The sequence below is a fragment of the Bombyx mori genome, chromosome 10 (genome assembly GCF_030269925.1).
Source record: "Bombyx mori chromosome 10, ASM3026992v2".
In the NCBI taxonomy this organism is placed as follows: Eukaryota; Metazoa; Arthropoda; class Insecta; order Lepidoptera; family Bombycidae; genus Bombyx; species Bombyx mori.
In genome coordinates, this window is record NC_085116.1 from 14,748,168 (window position 1) to 14,772,308 (window position 24,141).

The 24,141-nt window shown below is 36.6% G+C and overlaps 2 protein-coding genes across 4 annotated transcripts in view; both read left to right on the top strand.

Moving 5' to 3' along the window:
• Positions 1–2,543: 2,543 nt before the first annotated feature.
• Positions 2,544–5,671, top strand: LOC101741846 (uncharacterized). The gene has a single exon (XM_004921556.4). It carries the CDS (start codon positions 2,855–2,857, stop codon positions 5,618–5,620), a length of 2,766 nt encoding a protein of 921 aa, XP_004921613.1. The 5' UTR covers positions 2,544–2,854; the 3' UTR covers positions 5,621–5,671.
• The window catches only part of LOC119628988 (23 kDa integral membrane protein), a 45,950-nt gene continuing 24,949 nt past the window's right edge, over positions 3,141–24,141 (top strand). Inside the window, exons 1-5 of one of the 3 annotated variants that reach the window (XM_062670727.1) lie at positions 3,141–3,256; positions 6,158–6,342; positions 6,775–6,963; positions 8,915–9,094; positions 9,443–9,661. In XM_062670727.1, the coding sequence (XP_062526711.1) occupies positions 6,283–6,342; positions 6,775–6,963; positions 8,915–9,094; positions 9,443–9,661 (648 nt within the window). In that variant the 5' untranslated portion in view covers positions 3,141–3,256; positions 6,158–6,282. Of the gene's footprint in view, positions 3,257–5,741; positions 6,343–6,774; positions 6,964–8,914; positions 9,095–9,442; positions 9,662–24,141 lie in introns of those variants that run through there. The other 2 variants (XR_009974103.1, XM_038013193.2) reach the window with 2 other exon arrangements.

The following is a 24,141-nucleotide window of genomic DNA, read 5'->3' on the forward strand; positions in this document are numbered from 1 at the left end:
TTTTTTTAACCATCAATGATCATTTATTGTTTTTTTACTTGTATTTTGTAATTTGTTTATTATTTTACTTTAACTCCGTCCACGTCTATTTACTTACCTACAACCCGGTTAGATTATCTCTGGACCCGGCGAAAGGGAAACGGGCAGGGGCTTCACATTCCTGCGAGGTCCAGAGATATTGTAACTGAGCAATATAATCAAAGTCGCTAGAGATGCCTTCTCGGGTTATTCCAAAAAGTCCACAAAACATTTAGTAAATAAGCACCATTTTACTGAAACTTTATGTCATCTCATCTCATCACGGTTCTTTTAATTACATCAATATGATTAAGGAATCAAATTATACGACTTCATTCCATTTTGCTTCATACTACTATTTATTTAACAGAACATTGGAATTTTCTATGAACTCCGTTCTAAACAGAAATTAAATTCAAGCTAGCCTTTATGATCCTGTAACCAATAGCCGTGAATAAGTTAGGTATTAAAAAAGTTCAATTCAAAAAGCAAAATATGAGGTTGCATTTTATATTGAAAATTATGATTGTACTGATGCATGGATAATGAATAATACACCTCATAATAATATATCTCGTTCCCAGACCATAAAATCTTTTAAAAATACATGATAATACTTAAAACTGATGTGTCTTTGTCTACTATTGTTGCCTCTTAACTTCTTAATATTTCATAGAACATGCTTTTTATAAAAATGATTCAGATAATAAATATTATTAATTTAATATTACCCGCAAAAATTATAATTTGCGTAATTACTGGTGGTAGAACCTCTTGTGAGTCCGCGCGGGTGGGTACCACCACCCTGCCTATTTCTGCCGTGAAGCAGTAATGCGTTTCGGTTTGAAGGGTGGGGCAGCCGTTGTAACTTACTTGAGACCTTAGAACTTATATCTCAAGGTCGGTGGCGCATTTACGTTTTGGATGTCTATGGGCTCCAGTAACCACTTAACACCAGGTGGGCTGTGAGCTCGTCCACCCATCTAAGCAATAAAAAAAAAAAAATTATGTATTCAACTAAAACCATTTCTTTTTTTCATAGTCCAGTCATTTTAGGCCAAATTAGGCGAATATCTCGGAAAATCGACATACCCAGTATATTAGCACGTAAAAACTTGTATTTTGGCATCTATTCTCAAAATTCACATAATATATTATATAATTGGATGGTCGCAAGTTTTAAAGCCAGGGGTCAAAGATCACAAAATCATTTTTTTTACATTTTTTGTAAATATTTCGTTTTCTATGGATTCCGAGGTCAATCCCCTATAACAGCGGTCGGGGAACTTTTTTAATTATTACCCCAAAATATTTTTGTGTAAGTTGATATTACCCCACGAAGAACAAAAAAAAAACGAAATCACTTCTTTTTAGCATCTTTCATATTATAGCCCCTATGATAATTATGAAAAGAAAATAATAACTAAAAATTTAATTTAAACATCATTTATTCAATTTATCAAGGTATTACACCTAGTAATACATAACGGTAATAATAGTAATATAATTATGTAATATACAGTTGAGGAAAAAAAATCCTCCCCTCAGAAAATATAAGTAAATGATAATTTCTTGTTATTTTATAATTCATATGATATATTTCTTGTATTATTAGAGGAAAAAACTAGTTTCAATTTTATATATAGCCCCCATAAAAAAGTTTTTTTTATTTAAATGATTTTTTTCGGGAAATTTCGCTTTGTGATTTGTCGGCTCCGCTCGGAGCCGCTTCGGCAAGCCAATCGCGGCTAACGATGCCTACAATAAAATACCTGAGTCAATCACGTGAACTTTGTGTTTCCAAATAATGTTTTCGATCTCATTCTCTCGCCGGCTGAATCCTATACATTTATGTGTTTGTATCTCTATGGACTTATTTTTTCGTTTCGTTTCATTTCGTTTCATCGAGTTTGAAATCACAACGATTCTAAAGAAGTTTCACTTCACTAAATACTTTTTACTCACAAAAGTTTCATTTTTACCCCCCAAAAATGAAATTTAAAATGAATTTTACCCCATTTGGGGTAATTTACCCCGGTTCCCCGACCGCTGCCCTATAATGACTAGACTATCAGGATTAAGTTATTTAATTTCATAATTTTATTTTGAATTTTTTTATAACAATTTCTGTTAAGGTTCTCTTAAAAAATATTTTTATTTAAAAATTTTACATGTTTACTATTTTTATCGGGCAGTCGTTGTCCATTGTTTTAGCAATATATCTAATTGTTGGAAATTACGGATGGTCTGAAGCACACCAGATAAAAACTTGAATCGTGTTTACTATTATTCTAATAATTATTGTTCATTTTCATAATTTTCGTATGCTGTTGTTTATGACTTCACTATACAGCATATCTTCTTTTTACTCTCTAACTGTATTCTTTGCTATGCAGTGGACTTGCTTAATAACTCAGATACCAACTGTAGTGCAATGTTTACAAGGCAAAAAGTTTTTATTTAATTTATTAAAAAAATGTAAAACTTTAAATAGTTTTGTGACTACAACTTTAAACTGTACTTTATGTCAAAGTCAAAACTAAAATTGCATTCCATACACTGAAGTATGAAACCTATCTATGATTCCTTATAAATGTTAATTGTAATATCATTAATACAAAAGCAAGACGTTATATTTGACAAATACGAAAACCGCTATTATTAATTGTTGTAAATCTAATGTATCCATAATTTATAATGATAAATGAGGTATAAATCAAACTCATTTAGTGTGGAATTATAACGATTAACCTAATTTTTCCATTTCTGCATAAAACATAGGCATAGCATTCACCATTGTGAAGCAAAAAATCGGATATTCCCTGAAGCCATCCAAATGAAAGATTTACAAAAAATAAAAAATACAAATACAGAAAAATCAAGCGTGGTGGCGGAAGATGATGGTATTCTTATTCCACCACGTAACATCAGCATTCTCCTGCAAATGATCGGCGAGCCACCAAGTTCCGGCGAATGGATATTCTTAGTTTTCTTCAACGGACAAGTTGTGATGACCACAAAATGGTACACTGAGAGCGTAATTGAAATAGAATATTTTCCAGTAAACTTAAATGATCCAGATCATCAATTAATGGTTGCCGATAGTCCTATAGTTGTTATTCTTCGTTCTGTTTCGGGAAAAGGAGCTAAGGATGTCGATCCGTTATTGAATTCAGATAATTGGGCAGGTGGTAATGTTGATTTGATGCCTTTTGTATTGGGAGAGCAAGAGATAAAGGTAAGAGTTCCCCTTGTTTTGATTCATAACGGTGACCGTACAAACTGCAGCGTAATAGCTCATTTAGAAGCCCGCGGTTATTCAGAAAACAATCGCGTTCCGTTGATGATAACTTTGTTATCTGTTCATTGTCTTCCTAACGCTAAAGATGGAACGGTTTATCTGGGAGCAATTGGCTTGGACAGCTTAACGCAAAATGTTATGAATTTTGGTAATTCATTAAGTTTTCCTGAAGCCAAAAAAATTGTTTGGGCTGATGTTTCGAATGCAGCTCAAGCTGCAAACACCGAATTTGAAATTCCAAACGAAGATATTTATTTTCCTGAAAATGTAATAATACCTTCGAAAACATCTGAATGTAACCGTTTTTATTGGTACTCAATGAAACGTGTATTGATTGACCCCAATTTATTGCAAGAAAGACTACGTTTTCCATTCTATGTAGAAATGGCTGGAGTACCTAGATTTGGAAAAATTGATGTTCGCGGTAGATTCATGGGTTTCGTTGACGCCGGAGTTTTGTTGGAACCAGGTCAATTTGGTGTGACGGTCGGTGCCCAATTGATGTATTATAATGAATCTGAACTACCGGAGAACGTAGGTCCGTTATTAGATCTTCCACCGGCAAGCGCAAAAGCTAGTGCTAGAGAGATAAACACTGTAACTGATGAATACGGTCACGGCGCTTATTTTGTCATAAGATTTGATTTGTTCGAACCATTAGTCCCGAAAGCCAAAATGGTTTCACTTTACGAACGAATAGATTTTCCTGTTACCGATGGCTCTACTGTACCTGTGAACGAGCTAACGGTAGAGCCGCCTCCAGAAGATCAAACGATTGATGTTAGACGAATAAGGAGCGAAGGCGGCGCTCTAACAGTACACCAAGAATTAAGTGATCTGGCTTGTAAAGGTACAATTCCGATGAACCAAGGTATCAAAAGATCTGCAGCAAATCGTTTACTGATGCGAGTGAGGTCTTTGCTCAAACAGTTTCCAGCGGGAAATTGTTCAGTTATTGATTTGCAAGATACGGTAACACATCAGCATGTTGCCTGTAGAAGAGCAGTGACAGCCTCGTTCGCTCCACGACCTCCTTCCCCGCGCGCAGTTAGTTTGACATTAGTGGCTAGATGTCGAATAGCTGGTTATAGGAAGTTAGCCGAGAAACACCTTGAAAATAACTTAACTGTCGCAGAACAAAGTCCTGCCGTATTACTTACTAAAGTTCTGAGACTCCTTGAAGAAGGTAATAACATGGAAGCCAAAAATTTTTTGTTGAGAGCTTTAAATGTTCACAGTAAAAATCGATATTTGTTATGGATTTATGGTGCTTTAAATTTTGACCAGGGCACCGAAGGAAAGGATCTTGCTGCTGCAGCATTCCGTATCGCGGTCCGTGGTGATTATTCTGATGGGACCGGCATTGCTATTGGGTGGGCAGCTCTGCATTCTTTCTACCACTACCATCAAAACTCGTATGCTGCTTTTGTTGCTGCCAAGAAAATGCGGAAATCATTTGAACTGGCCAAAGAATGGGATAAATTTCTTCGACGCTGGATAGATGCAAGCGGAGAAGAAGAAATTTTCTGGATACCAGCGTCAGTGACTGCTGCAAATCCATTCATATTAGCCGCAGCGTTTTTTCTTTGTCTCCGTTGCTATTCGTTTGTTAATCAAATCTTAGTATGCGTGGAACGAAATTGCGTCAACCGAGGTACACGTTTTGATTATACTATTAAAATAGCCCCGGACTATTATTACTTGCAAGCAGCTTCATTACTACTTCGCCAAGAATATAACAATGCAATGAAGATAACTCATGAAGGAATAAAAAGATTTGGACCGTCGGCCATTCTGTCCCAAATCAACGCTTCTTGCTTGACTTGTTCTCGAGGCTGGGATGGGCAATGTGAAAGTGCGTTGGAAGAAGCGGATAAAGCTGGTGCCCAACCATGTCCAGCTATTCTTTTGCGAGCAGCTCTAGGTGGGATGCAAAGTGAACCAGCTGTTTCATTGCAAAGGGCTGCAAGAGCGCATAAAATGGTTCCGAGTGGATATTCTGCTTTCGTTTTAGCTCGTATTTATAATATATTAGGTGAAAAAGAATTAGCAGAGCGCTGGGCGGCCGCTGCAGTCAAATCTGAACCTTTATTATCAGATGGTTGGGCGTTTTTAGCGCTATTGGCCTTACACGAGAGAAAAATTGATAATGCAAAAGCTATGATGCGAACCGCAAATCAAGTAGGTACGGTCAGTAATGACATTAACGAGGCACTTGAATCGTTAAAGGCGGAAATTAATTTGGAAAGAACACCTGATTATCTTGCTAGGAATGTGTGCTACTCAAAACAATATGATTGACATTGTGTAATTTAATTATATTGCGTTATTAATAATAATAAATATTATCCATGTCCGAGTTTTTTTTTAAAAATCTAGTTTATTCATTGAATAGCTGTAGCCCACTTAGACACAATCACAATGCTCTGTTTGACCCGCATTAATTAATAATATCTGATTTAAAAATATTTTTGGGAGGTCCAAAGAAATATTGAAATCTCATGGTACCGAGTATTGATGCAGAGAACGCAGAATGGTACAGAAATAGAAGTGTCACTGGTCTATTTATAAACTGGCTACCTAGTTTTGAAAGTCTAACTCTACGCTATCACTAGCCGTAGAAAGTAGGTTAGATTACAACTGTTAAAGAACTGTTATCGTTCGAGATAATACTGACAGCGGTATATTACTTCGTAGGAATTAAGGAGTCATATAATGTACTCAGAACGAATCTCTTCTGTGACACACCTTCCTAAATTGTTTCGAATTTAAAGATAATACGATAAGTAAAGTTGGTATAGATAAAATATTGAATGTTTAAATCCGTAACGCGCGCAGTACTGTTGCATCATTGTTGGTTGCGGGAGCACGAAACACAAACATTCCCTGAGGTGGAACGACCGGGGCCTTTGTTTTGAAGCGAGCTTAAAAGATCAAGTGACATGTGAACGCAACACAGCACAATGGGTCTCTCGACGAACTGTTGGAAATATTTAGTGTTAACTTTTAATGTATTATTCGCTGTAAGTACACTTATTCTATTTTATTTATTCTTGAAAATTTCACTCGCAAGTTAAGAAGCATTTGCTGACTCAGTGAATGTCGCTTTGTTGTCATAACAACGCAGCGGAATCACTGATTTGTTTCGAAGCGAGAAAATCAAATCGAAATATAGTTAACCATTATACTCATTAAAATAATTAACTATCTAAATCAGTGTGATTAGTTTATTAATTGCAAAAAATTCAATCTACGAGTGCATTGTACTTTAACCGTCTCAATTATAGTAGTCCTAAGCGGTGATTTCAGAATTAATCAAATGTCAAACTGGCATAGAATAATTTCTTGAAACTTACCGAATTTAATATTGTGTGAGAGAGACAAAAAATAACTGGTGGAATGTTAAATTTGTTAGGTTAATACTTTTTGTAACTGTTTCATGATTTTGTCAACAGATGTCAGCTGTGGTGCTGTTCGGAGCGAGTGGATTTTTGTTGTACAAACTTTTTATATACAGACATTTTATTGGTGTGAATGTGGAGTATCCCGCGATTCTATTATTGATGATGGCGATCATAACATGTTCTATAGCATGGATAGGATGGAGGACGGCTGTATCATTGCACCAGATTCACATTATCATAGTAGGTATTATGAATTTTATGAAGCTTAAATTATACTTATTAACTTAGTTCTGTGTTCTGGAGATCGTATAAAGGTAAAGATTTGGCGTCAGTAGGTACTTTGTCTAGTACATAAATAAAGTTGCTAGCATTTCTATCTTGAAGATATAATGATTTCTTTTCCCCTTTTTGGCATTGAAATAGATCAACAGACAGCCTACTTGGTATTAAATTTTTACCAAAGTCCATAGATGTACCAACGTTGCAACTATCCATCTGAAGGCACGATGTCAAAATCTCGAGTGTATTGCATTACAGCTATTCGAACTTTAAGACCGTAAAGCACAACTATATAGTTGTATAGTAATCGGCACGAGTCTTGAATCACAGACCTAAACTAAATGAGGTTGATAAAAAAAAATGTGGCTAATAAAATTGAACAAAAGTGTAGTTTGCTGCAGTGATGCGCGTGGACAACACAGGGAAGCAATCACAGCTGACGGCATGTGACACGACACGGGAAGATCCAATCCCGTAATCAACATGGCCGGCGCCACCTCCCCCCTTGCCTCATTCCCCCAAACAGACCCAAAAATGGACTTCTGCGCATGTCAAGGTCAGATCTCAAGACTCAGCCGATTATTTTAATAGGCTGGATGTCCTTGCGGCCTTAAACGGTTTAACTCCAGTAACTGCTGATTGACAAATGCAGTACATATGCTGGTACGATAGTTACAGAAAGCTGATGCCTATTTTCCGGTGACTAATTTAAACACCGCTTACGTTACCCAGAAGAAGTCATCAGGTCGTGCTAAGTCGTCAAAATACAGCCACTAGTTCATAGTATCATAACTTACTTTTCCGTTGAGACCATACGTCAGTTCTTAGTTTCCTACTTCATCCTACCCCTGAACTTGGTCTTAGCGGCACGGTGAGTTAGTCTGCGCTAGTTGGTAACCTACTCTTGCGTGTTTCTGCCATGAAGCAATAAATATTGTGAACAGTAAGGCGATTTTAACTTAGACTTCTCAAGTTTCTTGGCCGTTGTATAGAAATGTCTTATAGGCGCATCGGTGATTAGCACTGTACCTGTTTTGATATTGCCCGTCGATCTACGTGTTTTTTATAGGTTAGAATTTTCTAATCACGTGCCACAGTTGACGCGGTTGCCGTGGTTTAGAAACTGCAGTGTAGTCGAAACAAGCATTATAATGCAAAAAAACTTGCCTTGACCGGTGAAACTTCTCTTTTAAATAAACTGAATTCTAACATTGTGTCGAAATTAGTCGTGACAATAAATTGTAGTTTCCTTAGTCTTTGATAATTACAAGGGGGCTCTGAGGTTGTATCTATAGAAATTCTAAGGTTGCGGAGTCGCGAGCATGAAGACCCTTAACTTGGAGAAAACCATATACGCTATTATTTAAGGGCTTCTGCCGGACAGGCTTAGCAGCGGCAGCTCTGAATTATCGAGAGCCCATGAAATCTGAAAATCGTGTAATTATGCTGATGTGGCCTAAAATGATGAGACGCCCGGTGCTTTCGTATTCGTGTCGATAGCAAATTAATTGAGGCACAGCGAACTAACTGTACTATAATAATTCTGTTTATTGTTCACATTTTTAACCAAACCCGCACACATTCAGACACTCACGCATAATGAACTTTATAAATGATAACACCTAATGATCTCTCAACACTAGTCCGCAGCATCTGTTCACGACTTAACCCAACCTACTCTATCTTAAGAAGGAGGCCTGGAGATCAGTAATACAGGTCTTTGAACCTAGTACAGACTTCAACTCTTTCAAAGGCTTACAAAATAAATTATAAGGTTAATTTCCATTTGTATTTGTACTATACCTTTAGGAGAGAAATAAATAAATTATTATTATTATTATTATTATATTACTTTTTGTTCAGAAAGTTAAACGCAATTCTAATAGATTACTTTTTCCTTTCTTGTTCCCAGACCGGAATCCTAATAGTACTAGTGGTGATCATAGAGTTCACTTGCTTTGTGTGGGCTATGGTGGTGTGGGACAATGTGGAGATAGACGTGAAAACTACCATGACGCAGTTCTTCGAAGACACCAGGGGTGCTGATGCAAATTCCGCTGAGTCCTTAAAATGGGATCGGTTACATGTAAAGGTGCGAGATTTTATCTAATCTTTTAATGGCCACGAATTATAAATTATGATTAATGTGAAAAAATACATAATTTTTTTTTGTCTTAATAAAACTATGTATTTAAACCAGAGCCATTATGCATTGCGTGAATGCAGCCAAACTATAGCATGGTCAATACATTCTTACCTCATTTTAGCGACATCCATGTGCACAAATTAGCAAACTAAAGATGCGTTCATCGATGTTCTTCCACTGAAGATTCGGTATAAACAGCTAAAGGCTCCCGTAACTGGTCAACATCAAACAAACCATTCACCTGTCATGGCCAACAAAAAAGCTTTAACTTATCTAAAAAAAATTTGATTCCAGTTCGAATGCTGTGGGGTCACAGGGCCAAATGATTACGCGACATCAGGCCACGTACCGTTCTCTTGTTGTGGCCAAGGTCCTCTCGATTCCCTACACAAGCCCTACGCATCAGAATGCGCCGCGTTATATCTCAGGGGGTGCGGAAAGCAGTTACACGAATACACAAGGCAACAGTTGATGCTTGTGTCCATGACAGCATTATGTGCTTCTATAATACAGGTCAGTGATTCTTCATAGGTACATTATCTTGGTATAAAGTTATTTTAATAGTGTTTTTGTAGGGCTTTTTGTGGATTATGGAGATAAGTCACCATTGTCTACAGGAATTTATCGTCAACACCTTTTGGTTTGGTATTAAAGGCCTTAATATGAATTGCAGTGTACACTGGAAACGCGTCTCAGCCGCAGAAATTCATTAGGTCAATATTCAATTACTCGATAACAACATGTGATATTAAATGTTGTGAACATTCTATGTTCTATGTCCCTCTAAGGAGCGCTTGACCTTTAGTCGTTAACAATGCGACATTACAAACTATGTTGAATATTAATTGTCGTCCTTGTGTTAAATAATCGATAATAAACAACGTGATGTCATCGCAGACTTATTCGGTGTGGGGTCTGGTCAGACAAGGTCTTTTAAAACAGACACATGGGCGTTGATAAGTTAATCAGTAGGCCCCTCCACAATTTAGCTTGATAATTAACCAACGTGCAATGTCTAGCTTGAATTGTTTGTGTGGGTAGAAACCGATATTTTAGTATGTACTCCAATTCTATATCGACTATTTGTAAATACATACAATCATTAATGGTTGTAAAGCATAAGGGTTCGTAGGGTATGTACTCCTGAGCGTTTTTGTTGCGAAACTATTATGCATTCCGGTTTCAAAAGGGCGATAGCGGCTATTCCAAAGTAAGTGACACTTTAGGATGACCTATGCCATTTATATTGTGGAGTATGAGGAGTATTTGTTTGACAATGGGTGGGCAGTAAGTTCTTTTGTCTATGATGTGAATAATTTGAACAGGCCTGCTTCATGCCTCATAAAGCCAAAGTAAACCAAGCCTGTGTTTTAAAAGGCACGTGATGGCACGGATAGTAGGTATGTGTGTGTGTTTCTATGCCTTTTAAATACAGTAAGAGTTACTTATACGAGATGATATGCAATAAGCAATACCGATCTTTAATGCAGAGAGTTTTCATTGAATTCCATCCAGAAAAGATTCGGATATCGGTCTGTCTTCCGAACTGGTCTGGGGAGTCGTTTGGAACATCTACAAAAAGAAATAGTTGTTATTTTCGTATCTGTGCGGATAAACTAAGACTCTGAGGAATAATTCGACGTCACACCAGTGTCTACATAACTAAAATTCAACTTCTTCGGAGAGTATATTCAGGAGATCGTTCGCAGTGCTTTTTCAGAGAATAGTTTTGCCGTAATTCCTTTAACAATCAACGACGTACTAAATGCGAAATGTATTTGGGACATGAGTTTTATTTTTCAGTTTATTAGTACAATCGAGTACTATAAAAGCGAGAGTAAACGGGAATAGTCTTAACTCTTTGGTAATATTCGGCGCTATGATACACCCTTATTGGAAGAGGCTTAAAAACAGTATTTAGAGATAAATAGCGGCTTTGATGTTGTCGATATTTGTGAAAGGCGCGTTGCGACGCCTTGAAGAATACCTCTAGCCATGTATTATGTGGTCGTCATACGCTTTCGAAAGCCGCCATCTCGCATGCAGGTCCGTTATATCCCTTCACTCACGAAAACTATCTCCGTCTGTCGATGCGATCCTTGGCGTACCTTCGAATGGTTATTTGAGAGGCAATCTGTTACGACAACTAAATATTTAATATGAAATTTAATATGAATAATTATGAAGGTACTTTTGTGACCCTTTTGAAAAGGCGCAACTAAGGAAGACGGCAGGTTTGTTAATAGGCAGTTGGAGCGGCAGCGGCCAAATGTGGATGCAAAAAAATCGCCTACCTAAGCACGTGAATTAAGTGCCTAGTTTATCAACATTGAGTAACTTAATATTACAATCATCATAATTATTAAAGACAATGATTTAATGTGCTGATTACGCACATGCTTGGCGTATTTATTAGTAAAACTCGTCTGAAATTACAATGAATTATTCCACATTTTTCGATTAACTTGTTGACTTGAAGTCGAGTAATTTTGTTGAACAATTTATATTATTGTACATGTTTATATTTATAATAATAATAATAATAAAACATTTATTTCAGAAGAAATCCATAAAATAATAATAATACAATAGTCAGCACACAAACAGTTCAACAATACAAATAGAAAATGAACAATATACTAATTCAATTAATTAAATATACAAAGGAAATGAATTAGAAACACATAATTATATCAATACAGTAGTAACCACTCTATGTCAATATTAGCTATCATTATGTCAATCAGTCAATTAATTTGGAGAAAAAATAAAATAAAAAGAAAATCATACACATTTCATAATGAAGAGTAAAATAATATTAAGGATATGTCAGTCTTGTCCGGTAATTATACACATCCATTTATGTTGGATCGGACAATCAGCGCGAGAAGCAATCATCCCGAGGATGCCATTACTACTGTCTCTCACTCGTCTTAAAAAAGAGGCAACCTTTTTTCGGATTATAGCTTGATAGCCATCCGTCCGGGCATCAGCAAACATTTGCGACGCACTGCAGTAGGGAGGCAGCCGCAATAGCACCTTGAAGATGTTGTTATATTGAACGCGCAGGACCCTGACAGCCCGTTGAGTATGATTCACCCATAGACTGCTCGCGTAAAACGATTGGCAAAATGCCTTAAACAAAGAAATTTTTACTGGGGAGGAGCACCGAGCGAATCTACGGGCAATCATGTTTCCTCGGACCGCCAATGCCCTGCGCTCCCGCTCCAAATCTGCGTCATCGGACAAATCATCCGTTACAATGTGGCCCAGGTACTTAAAACTGGTCACTCTCTGCAGTTCCTCATCATATAATTTAATTGAAGGAACACGAACTGGAACGGGTGCACCTGACTTACCCTTGAAAAGCAGAACTTTACTTTTTGCTTTACTGTAGGTCAGTCCATGTTCCCCAGCGTAGGTCTCGCATATAGCCAGCATCTTACGAATAGCACCTACCGATGGTCCCAGCAGCACCATATCGTCCGCGTAGCTAATATTATTGACGCATACACTATCAATATGACAACCGGTATGAGTGCTGCTGAGCTCACCGATAAGATCATTTATGTACAAGTTAAATAACAAAGGAGAGGTCAGCCCCCCCTGCCTCACGCCACACTCCATGCCATATGGCCCGGACAAAGCTCCCGCCCATCTCACCTGGTTCCGCTGGCAGTGGTACCATTCCTGTAACACTGATATGACCTCAACCTCAATATTTATGCACAATATATATTTTTATATATTTTATATATAGCTAACTTGAAGATGCAATACACAGCATGTAGCACGTGAAATATTCAATAATAACAGTTAGATCAAAGCATAAATAACTATTATTCGAAAAGGATCTCGTCTCAACTGATGCGTATGTTTCCTGTGGTGTGATGTGATAATTTTGAGATGATGATTGTTGCTGTCTACATGTAACATCATTTGGCATTTGATATCATTTGGCACGTACCATCCGACTCTGGAATGATCTCTGTATTTCCTGGGCACTATGATATGGTCATCTTCAAATTACCTTTGTATGTTCCACGGGCAGTGCTCTGAGGAATTGTTTGAGATGATTCCATCATCTCGTTTTTACCATCGCACTACCCGTTATCGGAGTAGAGTTCATCCATACTACCTGGAGCCACTGCGTTCATCCACAGTGCGTTTCCAGAGATCTTTTTTACCACGTACCATCCGGCTTTGGAATGAGCTCCTCTCCACGATGTTTCCAGAGCGCTATGAAATGCTTCTTCAAACGAGGCTTGTGGAGAATACTTAACGGTAGGCAGCGACTTAGCTCGGCCCCTGGCATTGCTGAAGCCCATGGGTGACGGTAATCCCTCACCATTAGGTGGGCCGTATGCTCGTCTGCCTACAAGGTCAATAAAAAAAAAGAGGCTTGAAAATACGGTGCGGTAGGCAGCCACTGGGCTATGCCTTTGGTATTGCAGTTATCCATGAGCAATTCGTGAAGAAGTATTTCTATTGAAAAGTCGACATCAAACTGCGCTATCTGAACCATGGCATAGTCGGGTCGCTTGATACATATACATCGGCTTATTGTTTAGGTTACGGACGACCATTATTAATTAGCTGTGAGGACTCTCAATACGCATCACAGAGCGCAGTCTCTCTGTCTATTTCGTGATAAGTCGCACAGACGCGACTGTCCGTATCATTTCGCCGAAACTGAATCATGCATGAGATCACAACAATATTAACGTAATATTTAAATCGGTACGTTCGTTGGCGTTGAGTACGATCTTTACGTAAACAGATGCGAACTGAAACGTGGAAAAGATGAATATGTATGTCGAACTATAATTAGGTATTATAAAGTTGTATTGCTTACTTCTAATACGTGTATGTACCTGCATTGAGAGTGCTGATGCCCTTTATACGGTCTTGGGAAATGAAATTCTGCTTCATCTTAATTTAATATATCCTATTTAGACACAAATTGTAAAGCTTTTTGTTTGCTTAGGTGGGTGGACGATCTCACAGCCTACTAGGGTTTAAGTGGTTACCGGAGCCTATAGATCTACGACGTAAATGCCAGACCCACCTTGAGATATAAGTTCTAAGATCTCAGTATAGTTACAACGGCTGCCCCACTCTTCAAACCAAAACGCATTACTGTTTCACGGCAGAAATAGACAGGGTGGTGGTGGTGGTACCTACCCGTGCGGACTCATAAAAGGTACTACCACCGGTAAGTTTTTCCAATACCTATTCGCTGGTATCTTAAGGAGCTGTTTCCAGCTACGCGCGGACGGTTACGTGAGCTCACGGGCTCAATCTGAGAGAATTTGCTAACACTAGCCCACTGAAGAAGAAGATCCGGTGTGAAACTCAGTGGGTTCTGTTTAGAGCTTAGCAAAACAATCTCAACCCTTAAATCAAAAATTACAAGTCTTTATAGTTGAATGTCGACTGTAAATACAAAGATGACATGACTAATAGGAGCTGCCTTATTTTGCGTTCTGATTCGAAGGCAAGGCAATGGATTGATCAAGTTTGTGCCTCAAGCTAGCAGATTATTCACATAAAGGTCTTTATTGCTTAAAATCATGTGGGTAAGCAGATAGTTTGCTCATATTAGCTAATATAAACTAAAATTACAGTAACGGTATTTAGGTTCCAATAGACATATTTCACAATTTGCTTCTGAGATGATAAATATTCACAGTAAATTAAATTTCGTCATTTTGTCTCAAGTTAGGCATTAATTTCGGTAATGCCAAATCACTGTGTCCCTGATTAATATTGTGACTGTTTGAATTTGCCCCATAATTCGTTCTACCCACGTATCAATTCGTATCTATAGGCCGAGATCATAGTACCGCTTCCGGTGATAATTTTAGCTACGTGTCTTCAAACTTTTGAAGCGAAATCTTTGTCAGTTTTGCGCATGCACTAAAACATATCTGTTAAAATAAACATTAGTGAAAACCAACTTGAATACGGCATTGATAAATACAAACAAAGCCATACTAACGCTTAATATGGATCAAAAATTGACGAACTGCTTACGAATTTCCCCTTGATATCATGACGAGACGGACCGTGATTTGTCATTAGCTCACCATAACCATTGTGCACGCTACGTGAATCTTGATGGAAAACCTCGACGAAAACCTTGAAGTGTACATTAAGAAGGTTCATGTGAGGAAAAATTGTGATTGAAGTTTGGTCAGACGAGACATCAAAACGGAAAAAGCACCCAAATGAATTTGTTATTTTTAAAGTGTTTTGTTGTTGCCAATTCTACTTTATTTACGTTTGATTCTGGAATTCATTCAGCCCATCCAATGAGTTCACTTTTGTTACTAATCACACTTATCGCTTTGTAGCATCGAATAGTTCGGGGACAATTTAGAGCAATCTTTCATTATATACACTTAATCAAAGAGAACAATGTTGTACCCTCTTTATTACAGATGTTTTACGTAGACATAATTTATTGGTGGGATGGCGTTGCATACTTAAGCCCACGCGGAGAAGAACATCTTACTACCTAAGTTTGCCGCGAAATAGTTATGCGTTAAGAGTGTTATAGATGTCAAATCTTAAAATCCACCTCATGTCTCAAGATAGGTGACAGTATTTCCGTTGCGAAGTCTATGGGCTTTCAAAGCCAGTTAGTAAGCACTTTCGCCCGTGTCCAATAAAAAAGAAAGACTTTCAAGTTTTTTTTTTGTTCATTTACCTACTTCAGATTTTGGTATTTGGGATTTTTAATACGGTTTTGATGTCACTAAGCGAGCGTGATCTTAAAGAAATTAATGATAAGAAATTACACCAAAAAGTACATAGAAACTCCCCCATTGGATTACATTTGCGTATTAATCACACTTATTATTCATATTAAGACCAAACCCAACTCGAATGACTAGTTTATGTGACAAAATACTTGCGTAATATAGAAAGTTATGTCCGCCCACTTTACATTTGAAGACCTTGCTTTGAATTTCCCCTCTCTCTCCATAATTTACGCCGCGGAGGGAAGGAGGGGCAAGGTAGATCCAAAAACCAAAATGATAGCTAGTCGAGCGATTTTGGTCAGTTTCTAAATGAATGGGTTGAGAAAGTTAACGAATTTATATTCGCAGTTTCTGAATTCGTAATCGGTGGCCGCCGGTAATTCTTTTTGAATTGATGGGTAAATAGGCTCAGAGCATACCGAAATCCTATGGTTGTGTTAACTTCAAATGTGGTACCACATTTTTTTCGAGGTAAAAATAGGTAGAGCCGTAGTAGTCTCTCAAGGTTTTACAAGGCCTTACAAAAACAATCATCACCAGTACTTAGGCAATTTATAATTTTTTCGAGATTCATTCGTGAAAATGTTGTAAGCAAGTATTACTTTGTATAAATTGGTACCTTCCTGTGTGATTTTAATAGCGGTGTAGACACATCCATCGATACGATCCGATAAATCGTTATGAATTATTTCGTTATTGAATTTCGAGTTTGATAAATCGTTGTCAATTGACTTTTGCACAGTTTTATCGTAACGTTTACTTGTTGTGGGCGGACGAGCCTTACGCAAGTCGAAACGTCTCGGAAGGAGAACGAAGTAGAAGAGACTCTGTAAATAAACAAAACAGTTCTTTAAAAGCTACAAAAGCAATACTTATGTTCAGACGAGAACTAAAAGAAAACTAAAGATAAAAAAGATAACGTCTACAACAGACCGGTTAATTATAGTCATATCCCACAATCACAGCAACGAGACTGCTGAACTCGATATTGTCAATCATCACCGAATCGAATTATTCGCATAGGGTATGCTCTATGCTCCTATACCGATAAAAATAAGGCTATGCGAAACTGCATATTAGAAATAATACAAAAAAGAAAATTTTATTATAGATATACTATAGAATAGGTTTTTTTTTAATTCTAATCTTTCGATCAATTTCTGATAGAATTTGAGTCGGTGGTCGATTATTGAAAGAGAAAGTTGTTATTTCAAATAGAAACATTGTAACATTCTGTGACATTAGTTACTTGACCAACATAATTATAATTATGTGAAAAAATGTCATTAATTTTCAGACTTAATTGCTTACCTAATAGTGTATGAAAGCAATTCGACAGGCTTTATTCACGTTGCTTTTATTATTATGATGATGATTATTAAATGTTGTTTTGCATAACTACTAGCGACCCGCCCTCGCTTCGTTTCGGAAACTGTAATTTATTATTGATTTCTCCACTATTTAATGGATGATATTATACATATAAACCTTCCTCTTCAATCACTCTACCTATTAAAAAAAAACGCATCAAAATCCGTTGCGTAGTTTTAAAAATTTAAGCATACATAGGGACAGACAGATATAGGGACAGAGAAAGTGATTGTATATGTTAAGATAAAAAGTATTTATCGCTCTTGACATACATTCAAAATATTGCAAATTACTTCCGCGTTAAATAATAATCGTGATGAAAGAAATACAAACAATAACGTAACAATGTTAAATTTCATCGCTCCAATTAGAATGGAGCTTAAAAATAAATTAAACACGCTGGCAGCCTCGGGCCACTTGTTCATCGTTTAAATATAGACTGCTAGTGTGAATATTATTTAGAAAAATACGGATACAAAATGTACAACTACGCTTTTAATATGGTAAACAACATGTTTATCTATACTTCTATACTAATATTATAAAGAGGAAAGATTTGTTTGTTTGTTTGTATTCAATAGGCTCCGAACTACTGAACCGATTTGAAAAACTCTTTCACTGTTTGGAAGTTACACTATTCCCGAAAATTAGGGATCCTTACTAAAACTCCAATAATGTAGCCCAAGGTGTAAAAAAAATTACGTAAAATATTCTTTAAATCGCGTGCCCTGCGAAAACTATTGATGACAGAATAAAATAATGTACTACGACTTTGTAGAGCACATTATTGTTTACAAAAAGTGTCGCGATAGCATGTCTAACTATTATACTTATGGCGCAATAAGTCAAATATCGTTGAAATTTTTGTTAAAGACCCGAGCGGAGCCGGAGCGGCCCGCTAGTTTTATATAAAACTGGTAAGGCGGGTGGCACTGCTGTGTCTATGGGACATTTCGATAAAGCGGCACGACACGAGAACCCTCTCATCGTGGCCGCCGGTAACTACATTCCCGATCCCGCGGACCAAATGGTAAACAGTCGACGTCGCCCAAAACACGTCATTTCGGATCCTCCCGATCCGCTCACGGTGCTTTTAGGTACCCCAAGCACCGGTCATCGTCGGAACGTCGAACCCGGGCGCTTGCGACGAAGGGCTCGGCGAGTGAATTAACCCACAGACACGGCCTACTGAGTTTCTCACTGGATCTTCTCAGTGGGTCGCGTTTCCGATCCGGTGGTAGATTCTGCGAAGCACGGCTCTTTCTAGGGTTCGTGTTAGCAACGTCATCAGGTTTGAGCCCCGTGAGCTCACCTACTAATTCGGCGAATCTAGAATAACCCTTCGAGGTTACTAGAATAGGAAGCAAAAAAGGTGTCTATGGCTAAGTATATGAAAAACATCGATCTCTTTGAAAATTTTCACGTGTCCTTTATTGTAGGTTATGGTTACTATGGCAGACAGCTTCCCTAGAAAGGCGACTACAACCGTACCCATTTCATCACAATACTATTCAGAAATGTATTAAGTTTAGTAACGTATAATGGACTTGATCGATCTTTATTTAATTACATATACAAATTCTAGGATATATGAAATGTTTAGACTTTCAATATAGCACCATCTATTAAATAGCTATCCAACTTGAACACTGGTGTCATGTCGATAAAGATAAATTACTAATCCATCGGTCAGAAATTTATAGAGCTAACAGACAACAACTCTATCGTTACAATTAAAAAATATATATTTAAACAACAAATTCTAAGTATAAATTGAGATAAAAACTATCCTATATATCAAACTGGACCAGATTATGTATATTGTATGAAATTTCATTAATATCGGTTCATTAGTTCCTCAGTACATCGCGGACAAATAATGTGACACAAATTTATATAAGATAATGGCTTATCTATATATTAATATGTGAAGCAAAAACTTTGTATCCCTTTTTACAAAAATTGCGCGGTCGGAAGAGTATGAAATTTTCCACACTTATAGAGAATATAAAGAAGAAGTGCAAAATGCTAATAATTTTTTTAAATAATGCATAAAAGATTCATTAAATCAATAAAAAAAACATTACACACACTACCATATATTTGACATACACACGCATGCATACTATTTATTTATTGTCAAACTTTTGTTTTAGACGTCTGTGGTGAAATTGAGAAAAGATTAAATATTGTTTGTCTTTATTATATTTTTCTATAGTGTAGTCTTGGCGTGGAAAATACAATCATAATAGTCTACAAAATTACAATTCCAACTAATTATAGTCCAATTTCGACTACGGGACCTCTAGTGAAATCAAATTAAACAATTGTAGTGACGTATTCGATCTTTTGTTAAAAATCCCGTTAGCTTAATTTCTTACTAACTCCCTCTCTCAATTCCTGTAATATATTTAGTAAGCATTTTAGTATTTTTGCTTTCGGGTCAAAATAATTTAACGACAACTAAATACACATATTTGTCTCTATTTAAAGGTTCAATTATTCTGTCCCGCTGAACTATAAATGTAATAAATTAGTGTATTATGACGATACGTAGTCGGATAACGTATGGAAGCTACGAAATTGTAAGTCGTTAATTCATTATGCAAGTTAAAAAAATATTGGCGTGTCCATATTATTTGTTAGGTAATATGTTCCTAAAACAGATTCTGTTTTATTATTACATGGTTACCGTTTATCAGTCATCCATCAGTGAGCCGGTGGCTTTGTTGCTCAACTTTATAAGCGAATTGACATTTAATTATGGTGACGGGGATTATACAAGGAGAATAAACTTTTAGAGTATGCGAGCTATAGCGACTTTTAGCCTGTACGCAGTAACAATATTCTGTTTATTATTATCATTTTAATTTTAAATTATTTCTGCTCCTACTCCTCGATCGGATGCTCCTTTGATTGATTTTGCACGTGTTCGAATATCAGTCTTCTGAGTCCCTGGCTATATTCTGACGTTATTTTAGCTAGGTTTCTCGCTTTGTTGGGAGAGACGATTGAATATAAATTCCTTCGCCTCTTATTGTCTTCTGATTGAATTAGTTTGGGGGATCTGGTCGTTGAGAGAATTTTCATGTAGTCGTCGCTTTGGACTGCTTGTAGAGTGGAGAGTTCCGGGCTAAAAAAATACGCGTGTATTAAACCATCAAACATTTTTGAACAAATATACCCTTGACTTTAATTGAAATTACCATGCTGCCTACACAGCGGGGCGCGAGATTTGCGCTTGTGTAACTAAGATTAAACGATCATGCATACTGTGCTTACATCATATTTATGTATAGTTTACTTTCGATGATAGACCAGCATACAGACTAATGATTCTGTGTGGTCACTGTTCCGTGCTGGACATTAGCGATGCCAAGTGCTCAGACAAGCAGCGTTATACGGCTCAGGTGCTATATTAAGGCTCGTGTGAAGAAGCAAATGTAATAATTCTCAAGTGATACCGCAACGTGTTATCCCCGAGACCCGATATGTGGAAAAATGATCTGTTGAGATGCCCTGTGGATGAACGAAACAGTTTAAGTAATGAATGATATGAATTTGATTGCGAGTAATAACTACTTATGAGTAACATGTGTTGGGTAAAACTTCAATGTTATGTTTGCGCTTGATTTGTAAGTTTACCTTACATGATGGCTTTCTCTGCTGTTATGATAAAAGTTTTTGCATTTCTATTATGTAATTGTACGCATGGAGTCACGTATACATAGTATGTACAATGGTGTATTTATCGTATAGAGTATAATGCGTGTGAACGCGGACGGATGACGTGAAGTCACTGCATTATGTAATATTTGTTTATTCCTTAATGAAGTTATTTTTAAAAAAATCGGTTGTCTGTAAATTCGGTTTACTGACGATAGTTGAACGTGACAACTTCATAAGAAAATACGCCACAGAGCAAGATATCGCCGCATGAGTCATGTCTTTTCGTGCGTGCAGCCGGCTCCATCGAATTATAAGACGTTGTCACATCAAAATAACTAGCTTATAGTCTACACAGTGACACATTCAGTTGTCTCTAAAATGTTGAATGTTATCGCTCACGACTTTCAATAAATAACCAACCAAGGGATAGTCCCTGTAATATACAAATGAAATTTAGAAGTCATGTCTCATAAGGCAAAGGCAGTGTCCACATTGAGTGTATATCTGACGGGCCGGAGGCTTACTAGGTAATAAATTAATAACGTAATATAAGATATGTTAGTGCATAAATCACGAACAAACTAACGCTCTTACATAAATATTAACATTGATGTATTACCTAAAAATAGACATTGAAGTATACATAGTAGAAATTTAAAAAATGATGACGCCGGTATTAACTGAATTATCATTTTGTCGTTAGTACAAAGCTCGTCACACTTTGCACTGTTTGTAGTTTGATAATGATGTGTGTGCGTTAATACTCGTACTCTATGAGGTCATAACGTTGTGTGTTTGTTGAGAGCGTACGTACTTCATTTATTAGTTAAAAAGTATGATGAATCAACAGTTGTTTTTGTAAGTATAAAGTTACGAGATAAATATATATATATAAATAGTATAAAGATCGGCTGTGTAGTTTCCAGCGGCCACGATAAGAGGATTCTCATGTTGTGCCGCTTTATCGAAGTGATTGGTTGAAAATTTGCGAGCTTCTCCATCCTTTCGTCCAGTTCCTCACAGTGCACATCCGCAGTAAAATTGCCATTTGGTAAGAAGCTGTGATGAACTATATCGACACTAGACCACCAAAAAGTGACCATGACTTTTAGGGGTAAGCTTTAGTTTGGGGTATTCCAAGTTAACTAGGGTCTAATCAACATGATGACGGCTTACGATTATCAAAAAGAATCCATCTTTTATTGCAAGTGACAATGCGATTCAAAAAACCTTTCTTTTCTGTGTCTGTTACGCAACGTAAGGCATCTAGTGAAAACAAAACACTAATCAACAACCGAATGACTGAATTAGAAAATAGAATACCATATTTATAAAATAAAATTCATTTCAATATAGAAGTTATAGCCAGCCACACATAAATTATGTTTTGAATAGCCAGTATTGTAAATCGGTAACTTCATCAAGAACTATTGCCAACCGCAAGAAGATAAAGACAGTTAAAACGAATTCTTATAAAATTGTGACTAATGACAAAATAACTTTACGTTAGCGGTACGTACGTGTTTATTTCTTCTCCGAAGCAATCATGAGTTCCAGTTTGTAGGTTTGTACAGTTGTATCAAAGTAATGACGTTCACATTATTATCTCTCAAGGTTGGCAACGGCATCAATGTTGTGACGCCCAGGGTTATCAGCACCGGGTGAACGCGACGGTGACCGCGTAGCCAAATTTGGTTAAAGGAAATCACCAAAAAAACATGTCCAGCAATAAGGATTTCGAAATTTCAATTGTTAATGGTATTTAATGGTAGTTTAACGTAGTTATAGTTTAGTGTAGTAATTTAATGGACTTGCAACTTAAACGTGCCCTTGTTTAAAAAAAGTTTCATTCCGCATTATTTCACTTAAAAACTGGAATACTCAAATTTGGTAGCTAAGGACAGATAAGACTGACAAGTCTGCTAATAGTACTGCTGCTCAAAACTCTAGCAGGAAAAATGATTAAAGGTTTATTTTGCCTAATTGCGACTAGTCTGCAAAAACAATTGAAAAACAAAATATGGTTCGATCGTGAGTTCATAGGTTTTTTTGTATACAAAACGTTTTAAGCTTGATCGACTGTATTCAAGGTTGAATTGTGAAAAAATTTGAAGACTACATAGTGCAAAAATGTACGATTTTATTTACGTGTTATACAGTACATAAATCCTTTTTTTTTTAAAACTACGAAATATTTATTTTGAATTTACGCAGTAATTATTAATTTACAATAATTAAAAGTTTGGTAATAATGTCTTGATTTCTCTTTCGTACGTCAAAAGTTTTAATGGCGACTATTGGCGACGACTTCATAAACGGTAATGTTCATTCGCTTTTTAAAAACCAAATTTCGACTTGCAGCACTTGACTAGCCGGTTTTAAATAGGCAATAAATAGTTTATTCATTTCTGAACAGATTGTTTGTATTATAAATAGTGTTCGCCTTAGTTTTCGGGATTCCTAAATGTAATTAAAACTGTATTCAAAGGTTTAATTTCGTGTTTGTTATTTTCATTTGATTATTTATTACGGACGATTCGCTTTCTTTACAGTTTTCGTGATCACGGTCGAACAAGGTTTGACATTTGACATTTGAAGCTTGTGATTTTTTTTTCTTCTTTTGGCAATAGCGTTTACTTTGTGCCAATGACGTAAATTAAGAGATTGGGAAACTAAGTTGGGAAAGGATCAGATAAGTAGGAAGAGGTTTGAAACGGATAATAGTTTTTTTATAAATATACATATATATATTCTTACATACGTAAATATATATACTTACACACCAAATATTTAAACTTTAATATGATACAGAAGAATGAAAGAAGACAATATTTTATAAAATTTACATGGATACATAATTATACAGGATATACGGGTAGGACAAAGAACATTAAGAGATCATTAGATCATTCAGGACTGAGGAGCGGTCGTATAGAGGACATGAAAAGAAAATGTGATCTAGATCATGTTTTATTTGTATTTTAGATATTGCGCATATTTTTTTAAAAATTAAATAACTCCATGCGTTCGCAGATCTAGCGGCCTCACCGCGATGACCCGTGTCACTGTTTTCTGTTTTTCTAGAAGTCTCTTTTTACTTCACGCGGTAGCCGATGCGATAGTGCGTTATCGAGTATGTACGAAGCAGTTCGATGGGTTATCGTATATGTTTATACACACAGCTAT

What these genes read in the sequence shown, in the direction of transcription:
- LOC101741846 (XM_004921556.4), top strand. Translation starts at nt 2,855, where the DNA reads ATGAAAGATTTACAAAAAATAAAAAATACAAATACAGAAAAATCAAGC.